The sequence below is a fragment of the Branchiostoma lanceolatum genome, chromosome 4, assembly GCF_035083965.1.
Source record: "Branchiostoma lanceolatum isolate klBraLanc5 chromosome 4, klBraLanc5.hap2, whole genome shotgun sequence".
Taxonomy (NCBI): domain Eukaryota; kingdom Metazoa; phylum Chordata; class Leptocardii; order Amphioxiformes; family Branchiostomatidae; genus Branchiostoma; species Branchiostoma lanceolatum.
In genome coordinates this window covers 29246370-29272601 of record NC_089725.1, presented here as the reverse complement: position 1 = coordinate 29272601, position 26232 = coordinate 29246370, and the positions used below count along the sequence as shown (strand labels likewise).

Here is a 26232-nt window from a genome sequence, read left to right as displayed (position 1 = left end):
CTCCGGCAAAAGAATGGCTTTTTTCAACCACGAAGTGATCTATGGAAACTTGGCCATGAACTTCAGAATAGTAGTACAGTTAAGCATGTACTACACTCCTTTGTGGGCTAGTACTAGATAATACTAGAAATAAAACAGATTGACAGAAAAGTTAGCTTACCAGAGAAGGCAAAGTTTAGCTCAGCAGAAAAAAAAAATGGCCATTTACCAATCCATGCATTAATTCGTTATTTTATTCATTCATTGATTTCATTCATACACTCATTCATTCAGTTTAAGGATTGCGATGAGATGACTTTGAACAAGCTACACTAGGCACGCATGTGGAGTCTTCAACGGATAGAAATTTAGCCCATTTTCCGAGACCGGCCGCGGTGTAATAGACGATGAGTTTATACCTGGGTCACAATTCCCAACGCGGGGCCCGGTCGGGCAGTTTTCGTGAATGACAAGTATAATATAAAAGACAACAAAACACAGAAAGTTGCAAAAATTGATCATGATCACCATCTGTATAAAAAAATTATATATATTTGACATGAATTGTTTCATTTTTATCTACGCAAACAGCCCGGCCGGGCCCCGGTTTGGAAATGTGACCTTAGCATAAGTGGTAATGTCTGACGGCTCCCTGCGTACGTGTGGTGTGTAATGCCTATCATGTCTCCGCTTAGTGACCCGTGTCTCTCTTTGTTCACCTGTACGGTGTCATGTTGACGTTTTACCCCAACCAAGGCCGGCTTTTGTCTCAAGTCGTAACTTTAGTAGATCGCAACATTTCCATTGTGTTCATCAACATTTCATGTACAGTCAAACATGACCACATCTACAGAAAGACCACTTGGCCAATGTGACCACTTTTTATTGGTAACCCCTTAGCAAAACTTACAAGAAGGTAATGCACTCAAATGAATCGAGTCATTGGAAACTATTGGGGTACCACAAATAGTTTTTCCCGATGGACACACGCATTAAAGCGCTGTATATGGTGGCCACCTGTCCATTTAGACTTGATTTTCTCGATCCCCTGATTCTTGTGCAGTTTCGACTGTGCTGTGTGCCCGCCGAAGTCACGTCCCAGTTTCCGGTGATTTGCAGCTTTAAACTCGAGTGTCCCTAAACCTTCCATGACGTCATTCCCCCAGACTTCAGTTACCCCACGCCCCCGCGTCTATCTTGTGCAGGTTCCCGGCGGGAGGGCTCGTCTCAATTACTGATCTTCACAACTTTTATACCTGGTGGTTAGATCTAGTGAGCAATCCTAATTTTGCTTGCCTAGACTAGAGCCCTGTTGCAATGAAGGTCTACTTTGCGAGAGCTGCAGCAGTTGTATCTACCTTAAATGCAAACAGTTTAGAGAGGCGGATCAACAAAACTTGTTTGCTGAAAATGAAGGCTGTGACGACGTGATTCTCCTTGCATAAAGAATTGCTCATAAAGCAAGCTATTAAAGCAGACCTGGGCTAGCTTTGCGAATCTCCCCTCCGAAGTCAGAGCAAGGTCAGAGCAAGCCTAGAACATTTTGCTGCAATCAAGATAACATAACTCTTACTTTACCCCTTGTTTCCGTAATCAACAAGAAGATAGCAATCAACGTTATCTTCCTTACCTTTTTAAGAGTCAATTAAGTACTTAAGAGACGTCATCAAACCATCAGATTTACTCCTTCCTCTAATCCCCGCTAAGTGGTGTTCAGTAAACATCCCCCCCAAAAAACATGGATTCCGGAAACATGTCGCTGACAATCAAAAATTGGCTCCGAGTAGCTAGCTTTCACTGGCACCATCACCGGTAGAATCCTCGCCATGCTGTTAGAAGTTGCAAGGAGGTTATAACCTCCTTGGAATTTGATTCGATCGACAGTTGAGGAGTAGTATCGCCAGCCCGAGACAACGAGGCAAATACCGAAACATTTCACATGTTTTCCCTACATATGTTTCCCCAGGCTGATCCCATGGTCATAGAGTCACGCCACGTCGCACCTAAGAGCGTAATCCTACATGTGTACATCAATGACTATTACTCCTAATCGTGCCTTCTGCGCTGTTACATACAGCCGTCTACATTCCTTCGTGTGCACCTTACTCTAAAATGAATCATTCAAGACTAAGACAGGCTCACGACATAGCGCCCCCGCCACGCCCAAAAGGTCGGCAACTCCGGGCGAAATTCTTGGACGACTTACCGTCAGCGTCACTGTCACAGGTGTGCGCACGTTGGTTGGACGTCTCGGGGTCACGTCAGGTCACGTCGGAACGTCGATCGTAAACCAAACCGTCCGTAAGGTCACGGAAATAATCGTGAAAAACCTCCCTGCCGGTTCAGTGTGACTGTACACGCGGAGAATTTTAAGGAAGTGGGTGTTGTTCCCTTGCCTTTATTTAGTAAACTAACCCTTCAGCCAATGGAGGCCGCTCATTCATATGCTGATGACCGGTTTGGGCGCCAATATCAGTCAGTGCAGCCGGGACTGTGGGACAGGCCCAAGGCTCGCGGGACGCTAATCAGAGAGATGTGTATCTTACCTGGAAAGACCAGTTGTATAGGATGACATGGCGTGACTTAATCTTTAGATATCAGTCGTTTTAAAGTCTGACTTATCCTAGCAAACCCCGCTTTCTATTTCTCCTTTGGATTTACCATATACAAGGTCATACAAGGGCCATAGAACTGACCGTGGAGCAGTCGACGGAACAGGAACACACAAAAAAACGAAAGCCGAAGAAAAACGAAACATTGAACCGTGCAATTTCTACCCATATATTTTACCATTTTTTTGGCAGAAGCCTTCGGACGGTCTAATTTTCACAGTCCTCAGAGAAATTGCAAGTCGGAATGATAGAGGACCATAGAGAGACTACTGGCGCCAAACATCTATTCCATATAAATAACGTTACATTTGTATGCGCGCTTCGTAGATTTTGTCTCGTTTAATAGTAACAATGATGTCGGCTCCAACATTCTAAAGCCGAGCCAATTATGATAAGCCCAGTGGAATGTGACCTGCATAGCTGTATTGTCCATACTGGTGGACACACCCTTCCGGAGAAATACTTCACCCCTTTACGCAGCATTTGCGTCAGAAGAAATAACAGTAAGAGAATGCGACTTAAAGCAAACGATGATACCACGGAAAACTGCTATTAGCTGTCAGCGTCCTTGGCGCCCTGGGCTTCAGCTGTCTACGCACTGTTGAATATTGCTTTAAGTACACGTTAAAGAGCAGTTATATTTCATACTTCAGGAAAAGTCTTGCGCACAGCCAATGACCAATCTGCCTGTTCCAAATTTGCGAAAGTCCCCACGCAGACTCGACCAACTTTTGCAAAATGTTTGCAATAGATAGTACGTGTAGTATTCGTGAAAGTTTAATCATAATCTTAACTTCATATTTCCTTCAATGCAAAAAAAATACAAGTAGATGTTTTGATAAATCTTTATTGTCTTCATAATGAGTTTTTCCATGTAGTTTTCAGGGCATGGTATTTAATCTTGCTAGGTACAGTACAACACAATTACAGTAGTATCCACTGTATTTCTATTTTCATTTATACATCAACTGTATATAAAGCAAAATCTATTCAAAAAATGAATAATAAATCAATATTGCCTTTCATCTCTCCTGTACAATTGACCAGTCAATGAGTAAGTCCTTATATATTCATCTTTATTTTGCAAGAAGTTGTTTGATCTTGGGAAACAGCTTGAGTGCATTTTGAGTGGTCACCTGCATCACTGTTTCCATGGAGACGCCCTTGATCCTGGCGATGTGCTCACAGGAGATCTTGATGTTCATTGGTTCGTTTCTCTCCTGCAACACAAGGAATAAAATCAGTAAAATCATCAGTGACATGACGACTACTGGTGAAAGGGAAAAGTACAGATGATCTTGAACCAGTTTAGCTCAGTCACCTCAATGAAATTATCAGTGACATAACTACTACGGAAAGTAAAAAGTAAAAGTGATCTACAACCAGTCTAGCTCAGTCAACTCAATGAACAGCTAAGCTACTCTTCTACTGGTCGTGACAGAGAAGACAGATGCTATGTATTGTGCGATATTCACAGGTTTATTGTACATACCAGGGAAATTCCCTTAGCTCTTTTCGCGCAAAAATAAACAGTGGAGTTTTCCGACAACTGGGATTTGAACCCACGACCTCTTTGTCCAAATGGAGGGTCACTAACAAAATTGCAGCAGGCACAAATTTCAGTGATATGACTCCTGTAAACTAAAGATGTGAACAGTTCTGCTCAACTATAATTCAAGATCAGTGCTCTCTCCCACTTGAATTTCAGTATGCAACATATTAAAATACAAAAGTTATTCAAGCAGCCGGATAGATTTAAAAATGGCCAGACGTTTCAGGTAGCATCCACTATCTTTTGTCCAATGGGCACTTCACTATGTAACATTCTGAAAACCATTAAGTTTGTTTTGATTATATGATTATATTACTCCTATGTTACTGCTATGACCTCTGACCCTCTCAACATCATTTGTTTACTTTTGTTTGATGATTTCAGTGCTATTGTTTGCCATATTGAGTTTGTTCTGTATTATTCCTATGTTTATTATCATTTTATGTTATGACCTTTATTATCTGTAATTTCAAGGGCTCCCTTGGAAATCAGTTATTGAATTAACTGAAGGGACTACCCTAAAGATGAATAAATAAAAAAATAAAAAATAAAAACCATGCAAATGATGGTGGGACAGGAACAGTGTGTAAGTTTGTTACCAGTTTGACAGGCCCCAGTGCAGGTGAATCTGTCTCCAGCATCAGGTTCTCCAGGGGGATAGCCTTCACAAGCTTCTGTTTCTGGAGCAGGAAGAAATGATGGACCGTGCGGCTCAATGCCTTTAATATGATAAGTGTCAATGATCTTCAGTATCTAATACAACAGATTAGTCCTCTCTAGTAAGGAATATCTGAAACAAATGTGCTACCTAGTGACAAATAGGTCAGCAAGCTTACTTGCTGTTTCAGTAGCAGGGTACATTTTACAGGAAATGATTGCTAGCCCTTCCCTTTAACATGCTTGAGAAACAAAATAAAGTCCCCAATTTTATGTCCTCGGTGCAGCCCCAGCTTCCCAGGGTTGGAACCAGGAGCTCAACTGTGGGGCTGCTACCAGTTAAGCTACAGGGACATCCCGAAAAACATAGGTACACCATAATCTAAAGAAGGTGGTACGTAAAATGGGACTATGCACATACATAAATACATACATACATACATGGTCATACTCAGCGAGTTGAAGCGAATACAAAGTTCTGCTTCCAGTATTCGCGGTTATACATCATTTCTGTCAGGTCTTTTCCACTCAGACCAGTTTCGAATTCTATATGGACTATGCACAAGTAGAAGTAAGACACAATGCTGGACCAGGAAAAGCTGACAAACCTGTTCACTCCTGACGATGCAGGGGGGAACGGAGAAGAAGTAGCCACTCTGGACCCCCTGCAGAGCCACAGATACCTTCCCATCAAAGGCATGCAGCAGCACTTTGGTCGCTCCTGGGAAAGGAAGGTAAACTTCAGTGATTAACTCTATTTTCTACCCACAGTTTGATCTAGTTTCTCTCTACAAGAGTGTATATTCTAAAGCAACAGATGCAGTATTTGTTTGAACTTAACTTAATAGGTTGTAGGCCTTAATTATAAATGAATATACTACAGCTGTAGTACAGTTTTACACAACCAAGTAATCTCATGAGATTACCTGGTTGTGTAAAAAGAATCTCCTATATCCTATATTCTACCAACTAGATGAAATTATTTTCGGAAGCTGTAGTACCTTATTCTACAACAAATGATATGTAGCAAAAATTTTGCAATCAATTACCCTGCTCTTTTAGCAGCTGGATAACTGGCCTCCCAGCCGAGCGAGAGTGCACATTCCTGCAAGATGGGAAAATATAATCATATCAGCAATATATATATATATATACAAAGTAACTGTTAAACATTTAAAATACATGCAATAGGTAGCACAAAAATTGTCTAAAAAAATACACTGGTATATTTAAGTATGATACTGTCAGTCTTGTAGCTGTGAAACTGACTAATCTCACTATATCAAAAAAATAAACAGAAATTTGAACTTACACTGGTAAATCAAACTTCTTGGCCAAGTCAATCTGAAAGTGCAAATCAATAAAAGCATTCCAGATGAATCTGAAACATCAACAAGAATCACTGCTGAGCAAATATACAATCATGGATGTTCACAACATGATAACAAAAGGGCTGACATGCAAAAATACCTGTGGCCAACATAAAGCTGACTGGACATAGCCTTGGATCCAGTTTTTGAGTCTGTCATTTTAGTAGTATTGTAAAGAAACATGTTTGAGTCCCTTTTCCAAGGTGACATGTGCAGAGAAAACTTGAGGAAACTAGAACTCCTTTCTGCAGAACTTCCTCATCTGTACAGTAGCAAACCACTATTGATCCCCTTTCCCTCATATCCTATACTAAGTGCACTCAATGGCTGCCCTCCGACATTCCTCCTACATACTGGTACATGTATATAAGTACTTGAGTCTTAGCAATAACTTACGGAAAGCCAGTCATCTTTGTTGTTCAACTCTACCTCCCAAAGATAAAGGTAATTTAAGCATATGTGAATCTCACCTGCCTTGCGAACACCTGTCTCTGTACATCTTTGTCATTTTCACCCTTTACGTTGTATGGTGTGAAGTCTAGACCAACCTGCACAAGAAGAGCAAATGTTGAACATTACGGTAAGCATAACCTGGACTAGCATGGAATCCAGTCTAGTTGTTAGCTCTGAGTCAGCTTACAATGGTTACTACTGAGGGAAGTGGACTGAAGGTGACAATTGGACTAACAACTGGAAGTGGACTAAAGCTAACAAGGCTTGATTCCAAGCTAATATTTAACTGCAACATTTGACATTTACACAGAAGAGAAATTACATCTGGGAAAGCAATAGAATCTAAAGACATTACGAGCTAAAACATACCTCTCCAATACCAACTAATTTTTCCACATTATCGTCGATCACAGGCTCCACTTGCCCAAGGTCCTGGAAATTATACACCATCCACCACATGAGTCAGATACATAGATAAAGTTCACAAAACAATAATGTTACATAACTTATTACATGAACTGTTACAGATATGCATGTAGAATCTACTAGTCAAGGTCATCATTGACTAAAATGGACGAACATCATCATCATCATCTACTAGTAACCTCTGGTCAATATGTTTTTTAAAACTTTACCTCCAAAGTCACACTCCTTTGAGAATCTGGTGGTTCAGCCTGTATGAAAGAAAAAAAAATGTGTTCATAACAATTCTGTTTTAAATACATTATGCACCATCCAGGAATAGTCAAATATACAAATTAAGGATAATGGACTTGTTACACATACTAGAATACTGGTGCTATCTACATGTTAAAAGAGCCCCTACCTGGACAGGATGTACCCCAAGGCATGGGAAAATGAAGTCTTTATATCTGTGAAATAAGATTTAAAAGTATACATGTGTAGCAGAAATTCTCTCACATACTAGTAGTGAAGAGGACCATTATCATAGTAACATACAATAGTTTGACAGTTGTTTGATGTATACCTACAGTCAAAGAATCTCAAATAAAAAAAAAACAAATGAAAACATGTATGCAGACTTCTTCAGTTCTTTACTCACTTTTGAGATAGACTAAGAATCTTGGGAGCTTCCCAAGGAAACTCTGCAACAGCAACAATTACACTGATGCCAGCCTGAGAGAAATGATAACACAACTGATAACAGAACTTCAATCATAAATCTCAAACATTTATATATATGGACTTAGCCATGCTGTGTTACTAGTACTTGTAGGTCAATTATTGTCAGTTCTCATATACTGCTAACACAAATCAACATGAACATTACAATGTCTTAACTCACCTCTTTTCCTCTAGTTATAACTTCATCCAGATCCTGACAAGACAAAGAACATGATGGGCAATGAAACTATTGCTAAAATGTTAATATGCATTCTGTGATATGAAACTTTAATTTTTAACCTTTGATCTTCATCTATTCATCTACCATACTGATTCAATAATTTCTTTATGTTGTTAATTATACAAGTTTATATAGATACGTGTGTATAGTGCGTGTACACTGTCGAACGTTTTATATACACATGTGTTGACATCAAATTCAATGTGCATGCACTTAAAATATGTATATAAAGTATACGTTGATGAAGGTTAGACATACAGGTAATAAGATACGCCAAAAATAATTACTCAAGCAACTGGATAAGATTTTGAAACAGTCAGACGTTTCAGACAGTATCCACTGTCTTTCGTCAGTGACTAACGATAGGACTGAGAACACCAGCTTTATACGAAAACTCTGAATGGATATGTTAATGAGGTAAAGACAATTTAGGATGTCTTGAAGTAGTCTTCAAAAGGAAGATTAATTCAAGACAAAGTTATGCCAATAGTTCAATTAGCTACTGTCGTTCTAGTACAGTAACTAAATGTAAGTAGTAGTACAGTAACAAGTTTCTGGACCAGGCCACCTATTTCAAGCTCAATCCCAATACAGAACAACCCCCAGCATTCTACGGCCTTCCCAAAATCCACAAACCCGGTGTCCCTCTACGACCCATAGTATCCGGTATAGGATCTGTCACTTATAACCTAGCAGGTTATCTGGCTAAGATCTTGGGACCGTTGGTGGGAAAGTCTCAACACCATGTACAGAATAGTGCAGACTTCGTCCAAAAAATCAAAGACATCACTGTAGCGGAAGATGAAATCATCACTTCATATGATGTGTGCTCGCTTTTCACTTGCATACCCCCTAAGGAGGCAGTATCGGTAGTTAGGGAAGCCTTGGAGGCCGACGACACACTTGCAGACAGAACCAAACTCTCCGTGGACCACATATGTGAACTGCTAGACCTCTGCCTAGGGTGCACTTATTTCACTTACAAACAACAGTTTTTCCAGCAAGTGCACGGCTGTGCTATGGGGTCACCGGTATCGCCCATTGTTGTGAACCTGTATATGGAGAAGTTTGAGAACAAAGCCCTCAGTACTTTCAATGGCCCTCCCCCAGCAAACTGGTTTCGCTATGTAGACGACACTTGGTGTAGGCTAAAGAAGAGAGTAGCTGATGACTTCTTTGACCATATTAACCAGGTAGATGACAACATCAAGTTCACACAGGAGTCGTGTCAAAACAACATGCTCCCCTTCTTAGACACCAAAACCATCATAGAGAAGGATGGCAACCTTCAGTTCGAAGTGTACAGGAAACCGACCCACACTGATCAATATCTGGCCTTTGATTCCCATCACCCTTTGGAACACAAACTAGCAGTGATTAAAACTCTCTTCCATCGAGCAGACAATGTCATTACCTCAGACGAAGCAAAAACAGAAGAACAAAGACATCTCCGTGTGGCTCTAGCCAAGTGTGGCTACCAAAATTGGACCTTCAACAAGGCCCTCAAACCTTCTGACCAGTCTAAGAAAACACTCAAGTGCAGACCATTGACCAACAGAAACAAGGTCAACATTACCATTCCCTACGTCCAAGGAGTATCGGAAAAACTCAGACGTATTTTCCAAAACTTCAACATTGCCACTAACTTCAAACCTCACTCAACTCTCAGGCAGAAACTAGTCCATCCAAAAGACAGGCCTGAAAAAGGCATCAAAGCCAATGTCATCTACAAACTGAAATGTGAGGAACCGAACTGCAATAACATGTACATTGGGGAGACAAGTCGACCACTAAAAGAAAGGTACAAGGAACATTGCAGAAAGAGCGCTAACCGCTACTCCTCTGCCATTTACCACCATCTAAAACACAACCAGGGACACTCATTCAATTTCGAATCCACGGACATCCTAGATCGTGAAGAACGCTGGTTCGAACGGGGAATTAGAGAAGCAATATATGAGAGGATGGGGATTGCGGAAAAAGCTGGCCCTGTCTACCTGGCCTGTCTACACTGGCAGTCTACCTTTTTTGGGCCCCAAGGGTATGCATGGGGGTTTGGGCTTTAATGGAATTTCCTGCAGGAAAACTGGGTCAATGCAATTCCAGACGTGTGTGAGCTGGATGGAAGACAATGCCTATTGTGTTGGGGCGGGGGTGTGGGTGAAGCTGGTAAAGCAATTCCACCAAGACAGGAAAAAAAGTTCCAAGTACATGCATACAATAAAATGTTCTTGAAATGTTAAACAAAATTGAAGTAGAAAGTAATACAAGGAAGCAAAGAAAACTGGTGGGATGGGCCAGACAACAATAGGACCTTTGTTTGTCACAACAGCTAAATCCACAACAGATGTATGACATTCCTGGGAGTTACTGTAGCTCAGATACTGACGAAATCTTTAGCAGCTGCTGCTCTGGCAAACCATCCTATCAGTTTTCTTTGTTTATCCTGTACCCCATCACACCTCTTCTTCTATCTAGTGTAACAATCCTAGTACATTTTATTGTATACTTAGATGTTTGTTAATCAATAATAGATTTTCTTCCAGTGTTGGTGGAGTTGCTCATAACTGTCCCTATCCTCCAACAGTATGATCCAGCCCACCCACAGCTGGGATTGCCACTGACCCAGGTTTTCCTCAAGAAATTTCAATCAGATGCAAAGCCCCCATGCATGCCCTTGGGGTCCAAAAAGGGTAGATAGCCAGGGTAGACAGGCCAGGTAGACAGGGCCAGCTTTTTCCGCAAACCCTGAGAGGATGTACAACCCCGCCCTCAACAGGAAAGGCACCTGGGATAATGCACTGCCCACCACCCCCCACCCCCGGACAAGCAACATTTAGTTACTGTACTAGAACAACAGTAGCTAATTGAACTATTGGCATAACTTTGTCTTGAATTAATCTTCCTTTTGAAGACTACTTCAAGACATCCTAAATTGTCTTTACCTCATTAACATATCCATTCAGAGTTTTCGTATAAAGCTGGTGTTCTCAGTCCTATCGTTAGTCACTGACGAAAGACAGTGGATACTGTCTGAAACGTCTGACTGTTTCAAAATCTTATCCAGTTGCTTGAGTAATTATTTTTGGCGTATATAAAGTATAAACCAAAAATCTGGACAGGATGCAAGGCAAGTGTAGCCTGGTATCCGTCCCATTCTATCTCCATTTCGACAGGCAAGAGATCAGAGGAGTGGAATGGACCTAGAACAAGATGGATCTGGACAACACAGTACAAGTGATGAGGGAACTTGAAGATCATCTCAGAGTGAGATCTGTTCTTCCCTACCTTGTCAAACTCCTCCGCGGAAATGTGACAGTGGCAGTCGATGTATCCTTCCATTTTCTTATCCAGTCCTCTTTCCTTTTAACTGACTACATCTGCAAACTCCAAATGTAACTCAAAAGTTAGGACACCATCTCTAAAACCCGAAATTAAAACCAACTTATCTTCAAAACGCCCATCCTGCACTACAGGCTTTCACTAGAAACGTGTTTGACCTCTAACCTTAGCTTCACCTTTAACCTTAACTAAATAACTACTGCGCGTGCGTCGTTTGTAAGCGGGAAAATTTCAAGATGGCGGAAAGTCATCCTGAAGCGTCAGGTAGGAAAACCGAGTTTTTGTAATGTTATCTGGACGGTTTTCGATCAGTTGCAGAACGTTTATGGCCACGTAGATGTTCTGAAAATCTAGAGATATCGTTGGTAAAGATACAGGCGTTTACAGCATCGAAAATTCGCCTGTATACTTGAATTTTGGTGTTCTTGTAGTCGGTGGGTGGGTCTCGGCGACAACAACATTATTAAGTTTAGAACGGGTTTCGTCCTTCCCACAGATCCGCAAACGGGCAAGAATGACAAGCAGAACGACGAGCAGCAGGAGACGACAGCGGAGCAGGAGCTAGACAACCTGATCTGCACCACCACAAGGAAGAGGAAGATCTGTCCGCAGAAGATAACCCAACAACTCTCCAAGAAACTGAAGGCCCAGACGACCGCACTGGTTTGTCTACTCTAGTTACTTGAATACCTCCCCCTACAGCCTCAAAGGATCGTAAGCTATATATCTATAAAGAATAGATTTTGTATTTTGCAGTAAAGATCATTCATAATCTTGTTAACTCGTACATATATATGTATTTACAGGATCACTATGTCCCAAAGGTGGAAAGTTCCTTGGTCATACCTGAAGACTGCGATCCAGCAGGTATATGTCTTCATGTTCTCACCAGTCATTTACCAGTAGTCCAGTTTCCTTCATTCGCTGAGCCTCGTCCACGGCCCATACAATATTAGCCTGGTATCCAAACCTACTGTAAATGCATTATGTTTGCAGGGATTTAATTTCGTGGTGGGGAGAAAATAGAGTGTTCACGGTGGTTTTGAGTTCACGTTTGAAGCAATAGTAGCGCTACAGTCACACGATGGAACAGCTTTTTGCGATGGTTTTAAGTTTGCGGTAAAGAGGTCACCGCGAAAACCGCAAACATAAACCACCGCAGACATTTCTGCATTTATTATAGCTCCCCAGTCTCCTCTACACAACTACATGTATTTGTTGAGAGGAGACTCGGGAGCTATGACTATGATAGGTTTGGATACCAAGCTAAATTAGCTAATACAATATATGAAGAGAAGGCTCTGCTGAACCAAGCTGAGGTTTCCACTTTTGTGGGCATGGCTGCTAACTAGTCTGTATAACGCAAACTCCAGCTGTCCGGGGGTTTCTCTCCCCTCCCCGTGGGTGGATAGCCGTTACAGGCGGCGAGCGGACACGGGGCTTGGTTGAAACCAGGCTAGCTGCTAACCAGCTGTCAGCCAATCAGAAAATTGCCTAAATGTTTTCTTTAGGTAAAGCCAGTTCTCTGATTAGCTGATATCTGGTTTAATTTTAGATGCCACACCCACAAAAGTGGAAACCTCAGCCCGGTTTAGTAGAGCCTTCCCAAGGTATATTGTATAGACCGTGGGCGAGGCTCTGCACAGGAGAACGGTTTTCTTGTGCAAACCATCCAATCATGTGATGCAAATGTTTTACGTATACTATTGTGATAGTAATGTTTTTCCTCACATTTGACCCAGATGATCAGAGTCTTCTGGACAGAATGAGGGACTCCATGCACACCTTAGGACAGCAGATCAAGGTGTGTTTCAGTATTGTACACTATCACAATGTATATCAGATAGGGCTGAAAACAATTTATTTCTGTTTTCTGCCATGTAATGCATAAGTCGAAGTCTGTATTTGTAGCTTGCAAAGTTTTAAGCTGTTATTTTCTTCAATCCCAACAGAAGTTCTGCAGGGTTGTACTTAGCACATTGAGTATTGAGTAGTGCAGAGATTTTTGTTCCAGAGGAAAGGGATACAATAGCATGGTGACCTACTGAATGGTCAACATAGAATTTGATAATAGTACTAGTACCTTTGTAGCCTGGATGTCAGACTTGCCTACACAGGTCAGTTTCTTAGCTCTAGGGCTAGTACCGGTTATGTCCTCAAGGAAATCTTATAGCAGCTACCCCTGAGTTAGACGGTCTTACTTTGACCCTCTTTCTATTGTAAAATTTCTTTGGCATGTTGGCCCTAGAATCAGGCTAGCATCGTTGACATCTATTGTGATTATCTTTCTCCAGACCATCCCAGCAGTTCTTGAGAAGGCAAAGAGAACTAAGGAAGTACTTATGGAGCAGCCTGCTGCTATCACCAAGACAGACAGGGTTCTCTTCAGACCACACAAGGATGAAGCAAAGGTTTGTACTTATATGAATTTTTTTTCTTCTTATCGATGTTTATTATGTTCGTCTCCAGAAATAATTTCAAATTCATTAACACTTACATTTAAAGATTGTTGCTTTTAAGATGGTAAATATAGAATTCTTCAATATAACCTTAATCATGACATAGACAACTGATCGACAATGTCATTTTGTTTCATTCAGTGACAGTACTGTGTTGTTACTGAATCTAGTGGTACAAGCTACAAATTTACAGTACGGTGCTTCCTTGTTCTCTGACAGATGGCAGCCTCTCTCACACCGCTGCGGAACCAGCTGGATTGGAGCCCCGCCCCCACGCCCTCGCCGCGCCCCAACAGAAAACTCCAGCTGGAGGACAAGGTCGCCACCAAGTCCCTCAGGACAAACACGGCCCCTGGCTACGTTCTGAGGCAGAAAAACTAGGCCTTCAAAATGATCACAGCTTCTCGACATAGCTTGGTATCCTAGTCTGTATACTAGTAACACAAACTCCAGCTGTCCGGGGGTTTCTCTCCGGGGCGGCAAGCCGTTATAGGAGCTTGATTGCGTTCAGGCTACTGGTATCCAAACCTATAATGGCTCCCGAGTCTCTTGTCCTCCATGCAAATACATGAGAGGAGACACACAGGAGCTATAATAGGTTTGCATACCAGGCTATTCTCAACATACATGTACTTTGCATGAAAGTTCATCTGTGTTGGTAGAATTCATCATTAACAAGACTAAACTTTACGTCCAACACTTGGACAAAAAATTGGGACTTACCCCTTACAGTGTTGGACGTTAAGTTTAGCCTTGTTAATAATACATGTACTTTCTTAGGAACACAACTTTATTTTGTTCTGTACAGACATTTCAGCAACCTGTCTGCTGTCTGCATCAGTGTAAAACCATGATTATTAACTTGTAGTGCTGTAATACAGTACCGGTATCTTTCTGATGTTACATACTGTATTTCCTAATGTGTATAAAGTCGTCATGCCTTAATAATTCATTGAATATATATGTTGTGTTCTGTGAGCTCTTGTGTGTTTCACCCTTTCTTTTGATCTGCATGTGGTGTAACTTTCTCTCAGATGTTAATGTTTATGTATTTCTGACTTGTGTCCATCACTTTTTTGGGCTAGGTTTGTCCATCGTAGTTTATCCATTATATTGGAGAGTAACATCGTTACTGAACTGGCACCCAACTTCCCAAGTATATGAAACAAAAGCACGTTGGTCATGGTACTGGTATATATGTTTATAGTTTCACAAATGACTTCCATTACTTTCTTTTCACCTGTACATGTATATACATTGCTGGCAATTAGATTGTTGTAGTTTTTATGTGGAGGGGAAAAAGGAGTTTGTATTGTGTTAACATACTGTCCCTTCTGTCTGTTTTTAAGCAAATCTTACTAAAAAAGAAAGGCAGGAGAAGCTGTATGTTCAAAGTCTAAGAATTAGATTATTAAACTCTTTGTTTGGAGATTAGGAATCAAGAATGTTATTTTCAACCATGGTATTTTTAGACAAAACTATGTGAACATGTTTACCTTGCTATCAGCTTTATTCTGTGCCACCCAAGACCACATCATTCTGGGTTTTTTAATGTACATAGCATGTTCTGATGACAAATAAAATGCCTAACACAATTAAGGAATGCTGTCTTTCTTACACCACATCTTTCAATTAGATCTGATGGAGACCATCTAGCAAACAAAAATGGATTTGTATGACCTTGTTTGACTTTATGAATTGAAAATAATCAACTATGTAGGAGTATGATTTGAAGAACAATGAAACAGTGTTGGACCCAGTGTGTTTTGCTGTGTATTGTAAACAAGCTATAGTGAAAGCTGCATTGCACTATCAGCCACTGAAAAAGCATTACGCTTCACGTTCAGCCACAGAGAGACTACAACTACCATTACAGCAGTTTTATTCCAAGGAAACCGGTACATCCTGTCCAACCTCTGCACCTTATCTTAACCCTGCACAGCCGTGCCAACATTCCAGACATGTACATGTATGCCATTGATAAATCGATATCTTACAAAGTTACCCTGTCTATAGCTGTGGTAAGGTAAAGGTACCATAGCCTTTTTGAGTCCGTAATTGCAGTGGGTTGTTATCCACTGTGTCTAGGGCACGATTTACCTCCCCAAAACAAAGTCAGGTACCCATTTTTACACCTGGGTGGAGTGGGGAAATTCTTTTCCCAAGGACACAACGTCTAGCCAGCAATCAAACCCAGGCCTCTCGATCTCACGTCTGCAAACCTGACCTTTTGATGCTACTATAGCTATGAATACTTCAATATACATTTTTGTACATTGTATTGTGCTACTTGCACAGCAGACTCAACTAAACAAACTCCTGAAAATGAACTCTGAACTGTTTCTTCAACTTTTGACGTTCGATTGTTTGAATAGTTAGTTTTTTTAATGCACTTTCTGTATGAAATATAATTTTTTGTCTACACAGTATGTGTCCTAGTCTGTATAGACTGACAGACAGTATTATGCTACTTAACTCTCCCTTCCATGATAGCAGTAACCATAGGGCCCCTAAAGCAACATCGCTCCAGTACTTTTTCCTGCAGAACACTCCATGGCAGACATTGACACATTTTGGAATGTCATGTCCAACAATATCACAAAAGGCACATCACACTTTGAGCATGGAGCCCCCCAACGGTAGCACATTTCATTTCCTACACATTTGATTTAGAGTAGGTGACCCTGCACAGTTTTACCATATACTAGGTATCAAGTGAGAGAAATCTGTGCAGGGTTTGAAATTCATTTTTTAGGAACGGTTGCACTGGAAACAAAACTGGGTGAACAACACAAAATAAAGCATAATTATAAACCTGACTGCCTCTCATCAGTTTTAATCTGGAATTCTATAGCTAACTTAAAAATGTTCAAACAAGTAATACAATAAAGGCTTTATTACTTCTTCTAACACTTAAATGTTGACTAGTGTACATTTAGTACCTTTACATATGTAACGTTATCCCTGCACCAATATCTAGGTGCACCAGCGCACCCACAGTCAATCTGAGGGCACAAAGTGATTATGCACTTTGAACCCTGCACACCATTAGCCATGTGTCATGTAACTTTCATCTGTATGCTACATTAAGCATCTCCAAAGTTCACCAAGCCTGACCAGATCCTCCGTCTCACTGGGAGTTGAGGAAGGTCAACAAGTCAGCTCTGTTCTTGTCTCGCTGGAACAACAAAGTAGAAAAACAAAACCTTTACATGCTTCTTATTTTATATGAATAAACTTTATCAACACAACAAAAGTTTAGGGAGTTTTGTAAAGTCTTCTTCAATTATACATACTCAAAGGTAGGTACAACAACTTTTAATGACATTATCAATAACAAGGTATATCAATATGACAACTACCATTCACACTTATTTGCAACATCTAAACATTCTCTAATATATTGACCAATTTGCACACTGTATATCAAACAAAGTCACACCAGAGTAACAGGCTAATCATTGATAATAATGGTTTCAATGTTCTGAAATGGAACAGGACTAAAAACATATTGTAGAAAGCTACAACACTTACCTCCTTGTCCTTCTTGGACTTCTTGACCTTGAGTTTGATCTTCTGGCCAGATATGACACTTCTCTGCTCTTCCTTCTCCTTGTCCTTCATGTACTGCATTTGGATCAATGAGAAAAGTGGAACATTTTAATTAAAACTCATGAAAATTAACGACACAAGGTAGACAAAAAAGAAAAAGAATTATTATGAATAAAAACATGACTTTTGTTGGATGCGTCACCTTTGACAACTACACTGGACGGCTGCTTTTACTTTGGCCCTTCACCCCTAACCTTTACACATCAAGCTGCACATATTGTTGAAAGCTATCTATGTACAGTATGAGTATGAGGGTGCCCCTACAGTACTTGGTGGCAATAGTTCTAGGGATGCATCACCTTTGAAAGCTGCACAGGACGGCTGCTTTTACTCTGGCCCTTTGCCCCTTCAGGACGGCTAGATTCGGCAGATTTCTTGGATTTCTTCTTGCTTCCATGTTTCTTCTTCTTCTTCCCAGTCTACGGACAGCTCACATGACAGCAGGCATGTATGTGGTCAGGAGGAGGAGAAGGAGACTCAGGAAAGATCATACAAAAATAAACATCATTAGAATGAGTTTAACGTCTAACACTCTGTGGGTGCCACATGCCATTGTATTGTTTAACAGGGAATTCAGACTTACAAATGCTAAAGCAGAGTACCTGTGCTTACCATAGCAATGATCAAAGCAACTGCTATGAAATGGCATGGTTTTGGTTGCTTAACTTGGACTGTTCCGTTTCTGAGTCTATTTCTTCTTCACTGGTACCACTGGTCAATCAGTCATGTAGCTAGAGCGTAACACCACTGCATTTTTGTAATGTGTGAACTAATAAAAAAATAAATTAAATTACGTACATTGCATTCCTCCTTTTTTTTAAATGTTATTAGTTATGTTATTTTGTAAAGAGGTTGCTGTTCATCATGCATTTTAAACTTATAATAAAAGTTATTCATTCAAACCTGTCACATAGACTCTTCTCTCTTTTCTTATAAGTTATAGTATGTAGCAATGTTACTGTTCCCAACTCACCTTCTTATGTTTATCCTTCTTTCTCTTCTTCTTTTCATCATCTGTAAAATGAACACAACAACAATAAACACAGTTTCATTGATCTACATTGAAAGAATCAATCAATCTGTAACAGGCTACTGACAATGTTTTAAATGTTTATGTAAAGTGGGGAAATTTTAGGAGTCATAGAAATGTGGCTGCAGTGACTGTAATGCAGAGGTGACCACTACTACAATTTTCACTGTGGCAGTATTAAGTTTTACATCTGATGTTGACACAACAAAGACAAATCAATTGGATTGTACAGTCAATCCTGCCTGTGGTGACCACTCAATGGACTTCACAGTATACATGTGGTCACTATAGTCAGGATTCTTAATGCTTGGATCAATATAGGAAATAATCTAAGGGGCCACCAAAAAGAGGACTTAATGCAAGGGTGGTCACAGGTACTGGGATGGTTTTCTGACAGCCTGTACTGAATGCAACTATCATACCTGAGCTTGAGCTATATGAAGAACTGGACGATGATGATGATGATGTGCTGCTTGATCGAGACCTACGGTCCTTCCTGTGCTTCCTACGTCTGTCTTCTGAAAAAAAAAACAGGAAGACGGTACATTTACAGCATTTCATTCACTTCCCTCTGACCATCATTGTCTACCTCTTGGCGTTACAAATGGTTAAACTAAAAGAAAGACATTTGCAATCTAGAATTCCACATATACATGTACCACTTTTATTGGAGAAGACAGATATACGAAGTTAAGGCTGGTAGACATCCTATTCTAGCTCCTTTTGCTCCTTTGATCGCTTCTTTGACAAATAGTCTGTCACCTCTTAAGATACAAGTGTCAAGTCAATAGGAATTTAGATTTTAGAAGTTTCACTGCTTCTAAGAAAGACTTGATACAGTGACGCAAATGGAGACGGATGCCAGACTATCTTAATATCTACAGAGGTGCAAACCAAAGCTACAATAGAATGGATGGCCAACAGATTACTAGTATACCTTCACTGCTGGAACTGGAGAGACTGCTGTCTGATCTGCTACTGCTGCTGTCTCTGCCATGTCTCCTCTTCTTTTTCACATGTCCTACACACAAGAAAGTCATCTATATGACACCAAATCATACACCTGTACAAATGTATGTCATTTTGAATGGTGATGTAAAGCTGCCAGTCATGTGTATTGCGGAGCTGCTAGAATAATAATCCTTGACACACTACGGGTGACCAATTGTGCTTGGCTAAAACGTGAGTCGTAGCAAAGCCGTGAGTCGTACATTGCTCTATCAGCTACTGAAAAGCATCATGCTTTGTCCTGCTTTAACATACAAAAGCCATGTCATCTTTATATTCATACTGAGGCAAAATAATTTCATTTTTTTTCTAAAGTTTAACACTCAATTGAATTCAAAGTTAAGTGAAATGCAATAAGAACTTTGCAAAGTTTACATGTGTTACTTCTTCTTCCTCATTTGCAAAAGTAAGTTCACTGCTTAATCAGTTAATTCGTTACTAGTACTTACTCCCATCCTCTCTATGCTGGCTGGTGCTTCTCTTTCTGCCCATTCTCTCTAGATCTGGAATTCAAACAGAAAAAAAACAAACATGGAAACAAGTATTCAAAATCAAAACTTAGAGATTCTAAACAGCACATCAAGGAGGTTGAAAAATCCTCATTGACCACATCAAGCAGAAATGCTTTCAATATATGCAAGGAGGTTCTATTTAACAGAACCTCCTTTATACTTTAACTGGGAAAGATGTGATGCTCAACCTTAAGTACCAAAGAATTTTTATAACTTTATAAGCATTACCTCTTCGAGTCATTATTTTTAGTACATCAAATTCTTCCAACCATAATTTTCCCCACCCCCCTCCCCACCATCATGATTTATCCCCAAAACAGCGCGTTTACTGTAAATGATCGAATAATCTGACTCTAGTTGGATTTAGGTAAAACTACAGCAACTTCTGATAGGCTTGTCCGTCTGTAAATGTGGACAACGAGCCTAAAACCTGGGAAAAAAGGAGCAGAACTCCACATACCGGCCTCTCTGGCAGCCATGTTGGAAGTATGGAGGTGATCACTTTTGAAGAGGGGAAGATGATAAAATTAATATTTAGGATACCTCTCAGTATAACAATTTTACAAAATATATGTGTATTATATTATATCAAAAACTTATAAGATATTTATGTTTTAAGTATGATTAGAATCTATTGGTGTTTCAAAATGCAAATGTATATTTTTAGAAATTTAAAAAGCCCCTATGAAACAGTGGACTAGTCAAACAACCTCTGACCAAAAATCCTTGGACGTTGTATTTTGTGGAAGAGACATCTTCTCAGATATAGTTTGCTAAAATGTGAGTGTTCGACCAAAATCCTCAAATTTTGCGATTGTAGGCTTCCTGAGAAGTCAGGGTAGACCACCATGATGATTCGAACCTTCTGTACGGGAAGGAACGCGTATGCTGCCGCCATGAAAGCCCGCCCAGCTGGCAGGAGAAAAGTCAAAGCGAAGGTAACGTCGTAGCTATAGGATCGTGGTGATATTTAGGCTGCCCCAGGAGGGGTTTGCCCAGTAAAGTTTAAGATGTAGATGGTACAAAATTAAAGATAAAACCCTTTGTGTAACGTTAACAAATGCTAGTGACAGGGTCAACCCTGCAAATGCGTATCTTTATGTAATGTCAAGTAATCAACATAAATGTTGGGGCAACCTCCTTGGTCAAGGTGTGCTCTAAGTGATCTAAAGTGTGCTCATCAGTGTGTTTAGGTGCCAATGGAAGGCCTTGTTAATCAATATTTTCCCTGCTTCTGTACAGTTTTCAAATTCAATGCATGGATGACCTTATACGTATAGTAGTTGGAAAATTAAAGAATGCTCACGCACAAAATGCATTTAGAAGTTAGAACTAAGGAAATTAGGCTCTGTGTACTAGTATGTGGGAGCTTCAGGCATTTGTTCATAAAAGAACCCAACACACTTATCAAGAAGAGAAAGGGTAAACTTGTGCGCTTGGCTGAAAACGCAAGACACAGGGAAGATGCATTTCACTACTGGCATGTTTCACTGATCTTCAAACAGATCTACCGGTGGCAATACAGTACTAGTATCCATGGGCCAAAACAGTATTGGACCGGCCACCAGATACAGCACTGTAAATGCAGAAATGTTTGCAGTGGTTTTATGTTCATAGTTTTCACAGTGAACACTTTACCGCGAACTTAAAACCACCACGAAAAGCCGTTGCATTGTGTGACTATAGAGTATGGTACTAGTACTACTATTGTTTCCAACGTGAACGCAAACCACCGCAAACACTCCATTTTCTCCCTACCCCGAAATCGAATCCCCGCGAACATTTCTGCTTCTACAGTACTGTTTCAGCCCATGGATACTGTCTTGCCACGAGCAGATCTGCTTGGACATTAATGTTTCATCTCAATTGAAGACGCCTGCTTTACCTTTACCTTATTTTTATTGATTGCTTCCCAGGCCAGTGTTCCTGGTCTAGCCGCCCAGCCCCCACCCCAGTCCCAGATGGTCCATGACTGGATCGGCCCAGCAGACCCCAGCTCGAACCTCAGACCCATCAAGTTCAGGGTACCCCCAGGAGAGTCGGCGGCAGAGGAGAGACTCCGACAACTGAGGGCAGAGACACAGAAGTGGAACCAGGCCTTCTGGTCTGACCACAATCAGCAGTTTAATAAGGTGTCTGACTCCTTCCATGAGTAGTTTAACCTTTTATATAGCACTCTGAAGTAGCCATTTGGCACCCAATTCCCTATTGCCATTGGTCACAGAGTTAGGCAACAGGGAGAAGGTTAATCAAGTTGATTAATAAATATGTACTAGAAATTTGACTGCATCCTTTTTGCTTCAGAATATTTCTTCATTTTATCAAGCCCTGCAAAGAAGGTAGCCAAAAGGCTGACAAATTCATGACAGAGAAAAATTTATTTGTTTTGGATCAATATTAATGGTTTGAATTCAAATAATTTTTTTCTGATTGTCAATGTCATCATGGCATACAGGAGAAGGCAGACTTTATCAGGACCTGGCTGGAAAAAGAGGATTTCAACTCAGTCCGCACTGATGGTGAGTATTCACTGAGGTAATTTCTAAGGATTTAAAAAGTCCTCATTTTTGACGTCCACGTCCTGTACATGTCACTGTCATACTATTAGCTAGCAGGGTGTCAGAGTGTGTTTTGGATACCCTGCGCACGATAAAACCCACAGGAATTAGACGCTCTCCTTTTACAGGGGACACCGTTTCCCTGGTGATTACATACATATGTACATGTGTCCCCACACACACTGAGACTGTTGTATTTTCCTCATACCATTGATTGACATGCAAAGGTACTTGTATTTTTAAATCCATAGAGCCTGTTGGGTAAGTCTGTTCCCCCCTTCCCAATTTTTGGACACTGTCTATAGATCTAAAAGCCATCAATAGAATGAATAAAGCCTGTGGACTCTGCTTCGAGGACATTGCTTTTAACTAACTTGAGCTTCACAGGGACATCTGCAGTAATTGTAAAATCTTTGTTTTCTCCCTACAGGAAGTAAGAGAATGCCTCCAGCTGAAGACATGTCCGAGTTTTACAGGACATTCCTGACTGAGCATCAGCCCAGCCAACTGCAGTATCAGCGGTAAGTCAGACAAAGGGAAACATATCATAATGTCAATGGTGGCATCAAGTCGCTAGGCTAGCATATACGACTTTATGACATTCTTGGCTAGCCTATACCAGGCTCCGTCCTATCGTTGGGAAAATAGTAGAAATCAGCCGAGGTACTCCGCTATACAGGGTAGTCCGCTATACAGTGAAGCTCCATTATCGATGGTGGAGCTTCACTGTATAGCGGACTACCCTGTATAGCGTCCATCGATAATGGAGCTTCACTGTATAGCGAACTACCCTGTATAGCGGAGTACCTTGGCTGATTTCTACTATTTTCCCAACAATAGGACGGAGCCTGGTAGAAGCTAATTCTTGTCTAGACAGATAGTATTGTACATGTACAAAGCTTTAAACTTTAGGAAAATAATAGATCAAATAATGTTTCATTCTTCTTCTTTTTTGCAGAGAGTGGTACAAGAGGAATCTCTATATCATCTATCTATCATTTAGAGTGAAGATGTCCAGACTGGTGTCAATGGCGTTGATGAGAAGATAGCAAACAAAATCTGTATCATTGGCACTAGCCTGGAATCCAGACCTATTTGTGGAGAGAGACTCGGGAGCTATAATAGGTCTGGATTCCAGGCTACATTGGCACAGCACTGGTCAATCAATCATCCATAGACATAATCAGCACAAGTGTTCAAAGAAATTAACAAAGAATCACACGCCTGCTAATTCAGGTTACTTGTTGAATTTCATATTTATTTTGAAACAGTTGATCTAAAGAATTCCTGTTGTGTGTTCTAAAAACTGACCTGAAAGAGCCATATGTAAATATGCAGTAGTGAAACGTTCACATTGTAACAGTAGTACGCTTTTAACATTTTGATTAAGTGTCAAATTAAAGTAAAATTGAGCTACAAGAGGACAAGTGTTTGCTGTGTTTTCTTGCTAGCAAAACTCAACTTTCATTAGTTTGTTAAGTACCTACAAGGAGGTTATATAGACACATTGAAATTAATTTTTTTCTTGCCTTAAAATAGATGTTAATCTTGCAACAAGATTTTTCTTACCAACTTTCACCAAGCAGGTACTTATGACTGCTGTACACCCTATGCATGCAATCACTACACACTATACAATAAAGGCTGCTATACAAACTATACATGCAAATATAGTTACAGCATACTTCATGCCTTGCTTTCTGCTCAAAACGATAAGGAAACTAATCAGATCCTGATGATTCAACTGGAGGACCGAGATTCACAAGCGCTGAGCATATTCTGATGATTCGGTCGATAGGCGGTACTTGGGAATCATCACAGACTAAGTGATCTATGGGAACAGTTGCTTCTAAGAACTTGTACTTCCTGCTCAAAAGGCCGATAAGTTTCTCAACATGTGTTCTTACACTGGCAATACCCCTGAACCCTTCCACATCAGTCAGCTCTAGCTGTGCCTCCCCCTTTGTGAAAGCACCCATTACAAACTCTCCTTGTTCCAGCCCATTGCTATCACAATTCTTACCTCCCACAAGAACTGTGTCCCCTGGTAGCAGGTTGTCCAAGAAACCAGAGGTCTCTGCTAGGAACATGTTTGAGGCACATCCACCCCAAGCCTTGGACACAAAAGACATTGTCCCCAGAGGAGTAATACCAATTAGAACTTTGAGGGTATGACGTTGCATGTGTGACGAGAATGTTTGTTCACGGGCCGAGAGATTTGCAGGTTTGTCAATGGACACTTCCAAACAGTCAATGATGGCAGTCACTTTCTGACCAAATGTGTACTTAAAGCACATCTGCATAGTCCTCAACAAATCCTCTCTGTTTGGCCAGAAAACAAAACAAGACAGTCTGATGTCCAATGCTACTATCCACGTGTCGAATATCTGTGAAACAATGGAAGGGGAGACATCAAACCAGTAAGCCAGATACAGAAACGGCATGTTTTGTCAGTTTCATAAGAACTAGCATACATTCCTGGAATTTATCCAGACTCTGACTTGTGCGTGTAACAAATGGCGCAACGTGGTCAAAAACAATCATAAGGACTTTATAAGAAGGCAGACCGGTATAATATCTAACTTCATCATCTGACTTAAAGAAGTCTTTGTTCGGGACGTGAGTAGTTGGCACAGCAAACTTGAACTCCTCTGTCTGTGTTTCAGCATTCTGTGGCTTTTTACTTTCTTTAGGACAGTCAGCCATAATTTCCCACACCTAAAATTCAATCTTTTGCACACGGTGCAGCATCGTTTTCCTGCAGGCTCTTGCTGTTGTCCAGCGATGTTTTTCTTCTGCGTTCTTCGGGTCTTTCAGCCCTCGCTTCTGCCTTTGTTGCTTTTCTTTCGCCAGAATCTGCTGGAACCAAAGAAGAAGAAGCACATAGTATTTTGACTCCACATTGCCCTATCAAGCATCATTTTTTCAAGTGTTACGTTATATATGTAAATATGAATGTATAGAACCACATAACTCATAAGGAAAGGAGAATCTTCCACCTCACATTTCCATGTGCTTCTACTACAACGTACAACTAGTTGTATTCTTTTCTCTCTCATGTGCTATATTCAGTCTATTTGTTCTCTTCTGTTGTTAGGTGAGCTGGTAGACTCTTTCCTTTTCTTGTGTGCTTTCTATATCATTAGGCGAGCATTACAGAAACAACAACATTTTCACCTCTTCTTCACTGTAATATTTCTATCAAGGGAACCCAGTCAACATAATTTGTGTATTTATATCCCACACGGCTTCAACCTTCACCGAACTAGAAACAAAAATATGGCGACCGCATAAGCGTTCGGTTTCTCTGTTGACTAAGCTTCTCGTGATCGTTTTCCCCTCCTTGATTGGAAATCAGGTGTAGATGGAATACATACCTTTATATGTTTTATCGCTTTTCGACCCAGACGTGGCCTTTCGTGATCACTGCTCTTCCGTCCAGCAGCCTGGGCGAACGGACACTGGAAATGGAAATGCGAAAAAGGGCGGGAATAGTACTGGAAGTTCAAAGGTTATTTTTGAAAGAGTCTAAATCATGTGAGGGTGGTATGTAACATATATCAGCTGGGTATAGTTCTTAAATTAGAACAAAATCACAAACAAAGTCAACATAGGAAAAGTCAGAACAAATTTTACTTGGTTTAGTTCGTTTTAATTAATGACCTTCTCTTATTCTAGAAATGTGCTTAGCTGTTACTACCCCCTCACATGATTTGGACTAT

General features: G+C 40.6%; 4 protein-coding genes and 1 long non-coding RNA gene across 6 annotated transcripts; 2 read left to right on the top strand and 3 right to left on the bottom strand.

The window, feature by feature from the left end:
* Positions 1-3422: 3422 nt before the first annotated feature.
* Positions 3423-11483, bottom strand: LOC136433919 (putative deoxyribonuclease TATDN3). Its single transcript, XM_066426519.1, has 12 exons — positions 11278-11483; positions 7930-7962; positions 7687-7760; positions 7450-7495; positions 7259-7297; positions 6993-7055; positions 6641-6718; positions 6113-6144; positions 5850-5905; positions 5409-5521; positions 4743-4823; positions 3423-3811 (listed from the first exon to the last, which is right to left on the bottom strand). The coding sequence occupies exons 1-12, from the start codon at positions 11329-11331 to the stop codon at positions 3668-3670; spliced, it is 813 nt and encodes a 270-aa protein (XP_066282616.1). The 5' UTR covers positions 11332-11483; the 3' UTR covers positions 3423-3667.
* Positions 11484-11491: 8 nt separating this feature from the next.
* LOC136433920 (uncharacterized) lies at positions 11492-15385 on the top strand. Its single transcript, XM_066426521.1, has 6 exons — positions 11492-11595; positions 11828-11994; positions 12138-12198; positions 13074-13135; positions 13626-13742; positions 14010-15385. The coding sequence occupies exons 1-6, from the start codon at positions 11568-11570 to the stop codon at positions 14169-14171; spliced, it is 597 nt and encodes a 198-aa protein (XP_066282618.1). The 5' UTR covers positions 11492-11567; the 3' UTR covers positions 14172-15385.
* A 270-nt stretch (positions 15386-15655) lies between these two features.
* On the bottom strand, positions 15656-20496 carry LOC136433921 (protein FAM133-like). 2 transcript variants are annotated; one of them, XM_066426522.1, is made up of 8 exons: positions 20413-20496; positions 19890-19943; positions 19370-19453; positions 18855-18950; positions 18376-18416; positions 17702-17821; positions 17325-17417; positions 15656-16968 (listed from the first exon to the last, which is right to left on the bottom strand). In XM_066426522.1, the coding sequence occupies exons 1-8, from the start codon at positions 20429-20431 to the stop codon at positions 16921-16923; spliced, it is 555 nt and encodes a 184-aa protein (XP_066282619.1). In that variant the 5' UTR covers positions 20432-20496; the 3' UTR covers positions 15656-16920. The 2 variants fall into 2 exon arrangements, with proteins under 2 accessions (XP_066282619.1, XP_066282620.1); XM_066426523.1 differs by having other exon boundaries at positions 17702-17823; positions 18381-18416; positions 20413-20491.
* Positions 20497-20657: 161 nt separating this feature from the next.
* Positions 20658-23901, top strand: LOC136433922 (cytochrome c oxidase assembly factor 8-like). Its single transcript, XM_066426524.1, has 5 exons — positions 20658-20890; positions 21869-22084; positions 22408-22471; positions 22941-23031; positions 23469-23901. The coding sequence occupies exons 1-5, from the start codon at positions 20801-20803 to the stop codon at positions 23557-23559; spliced, it is 552 nt and encodes a 183-aa protein (XP_066282621.1). The 5' UTR covers positions 20658-20800; the 3' UTR covers positions 23560-23901.
* LOC136433923 (uncharacterized) lies at positions 23748-26197 on the bottom strand. The gene is made up of 2 exons (XR_010755676.1): positions 25888-26197; positions 23748-25369 (listed from the first exon to the last, which is right to left on the bottom strand). It is a non-coding gene; the product is annotated as an uncharacterized lncRNA (long non-coding RNA).
* Positions 26198-26232: the final 35 nt, after the last annotated feature.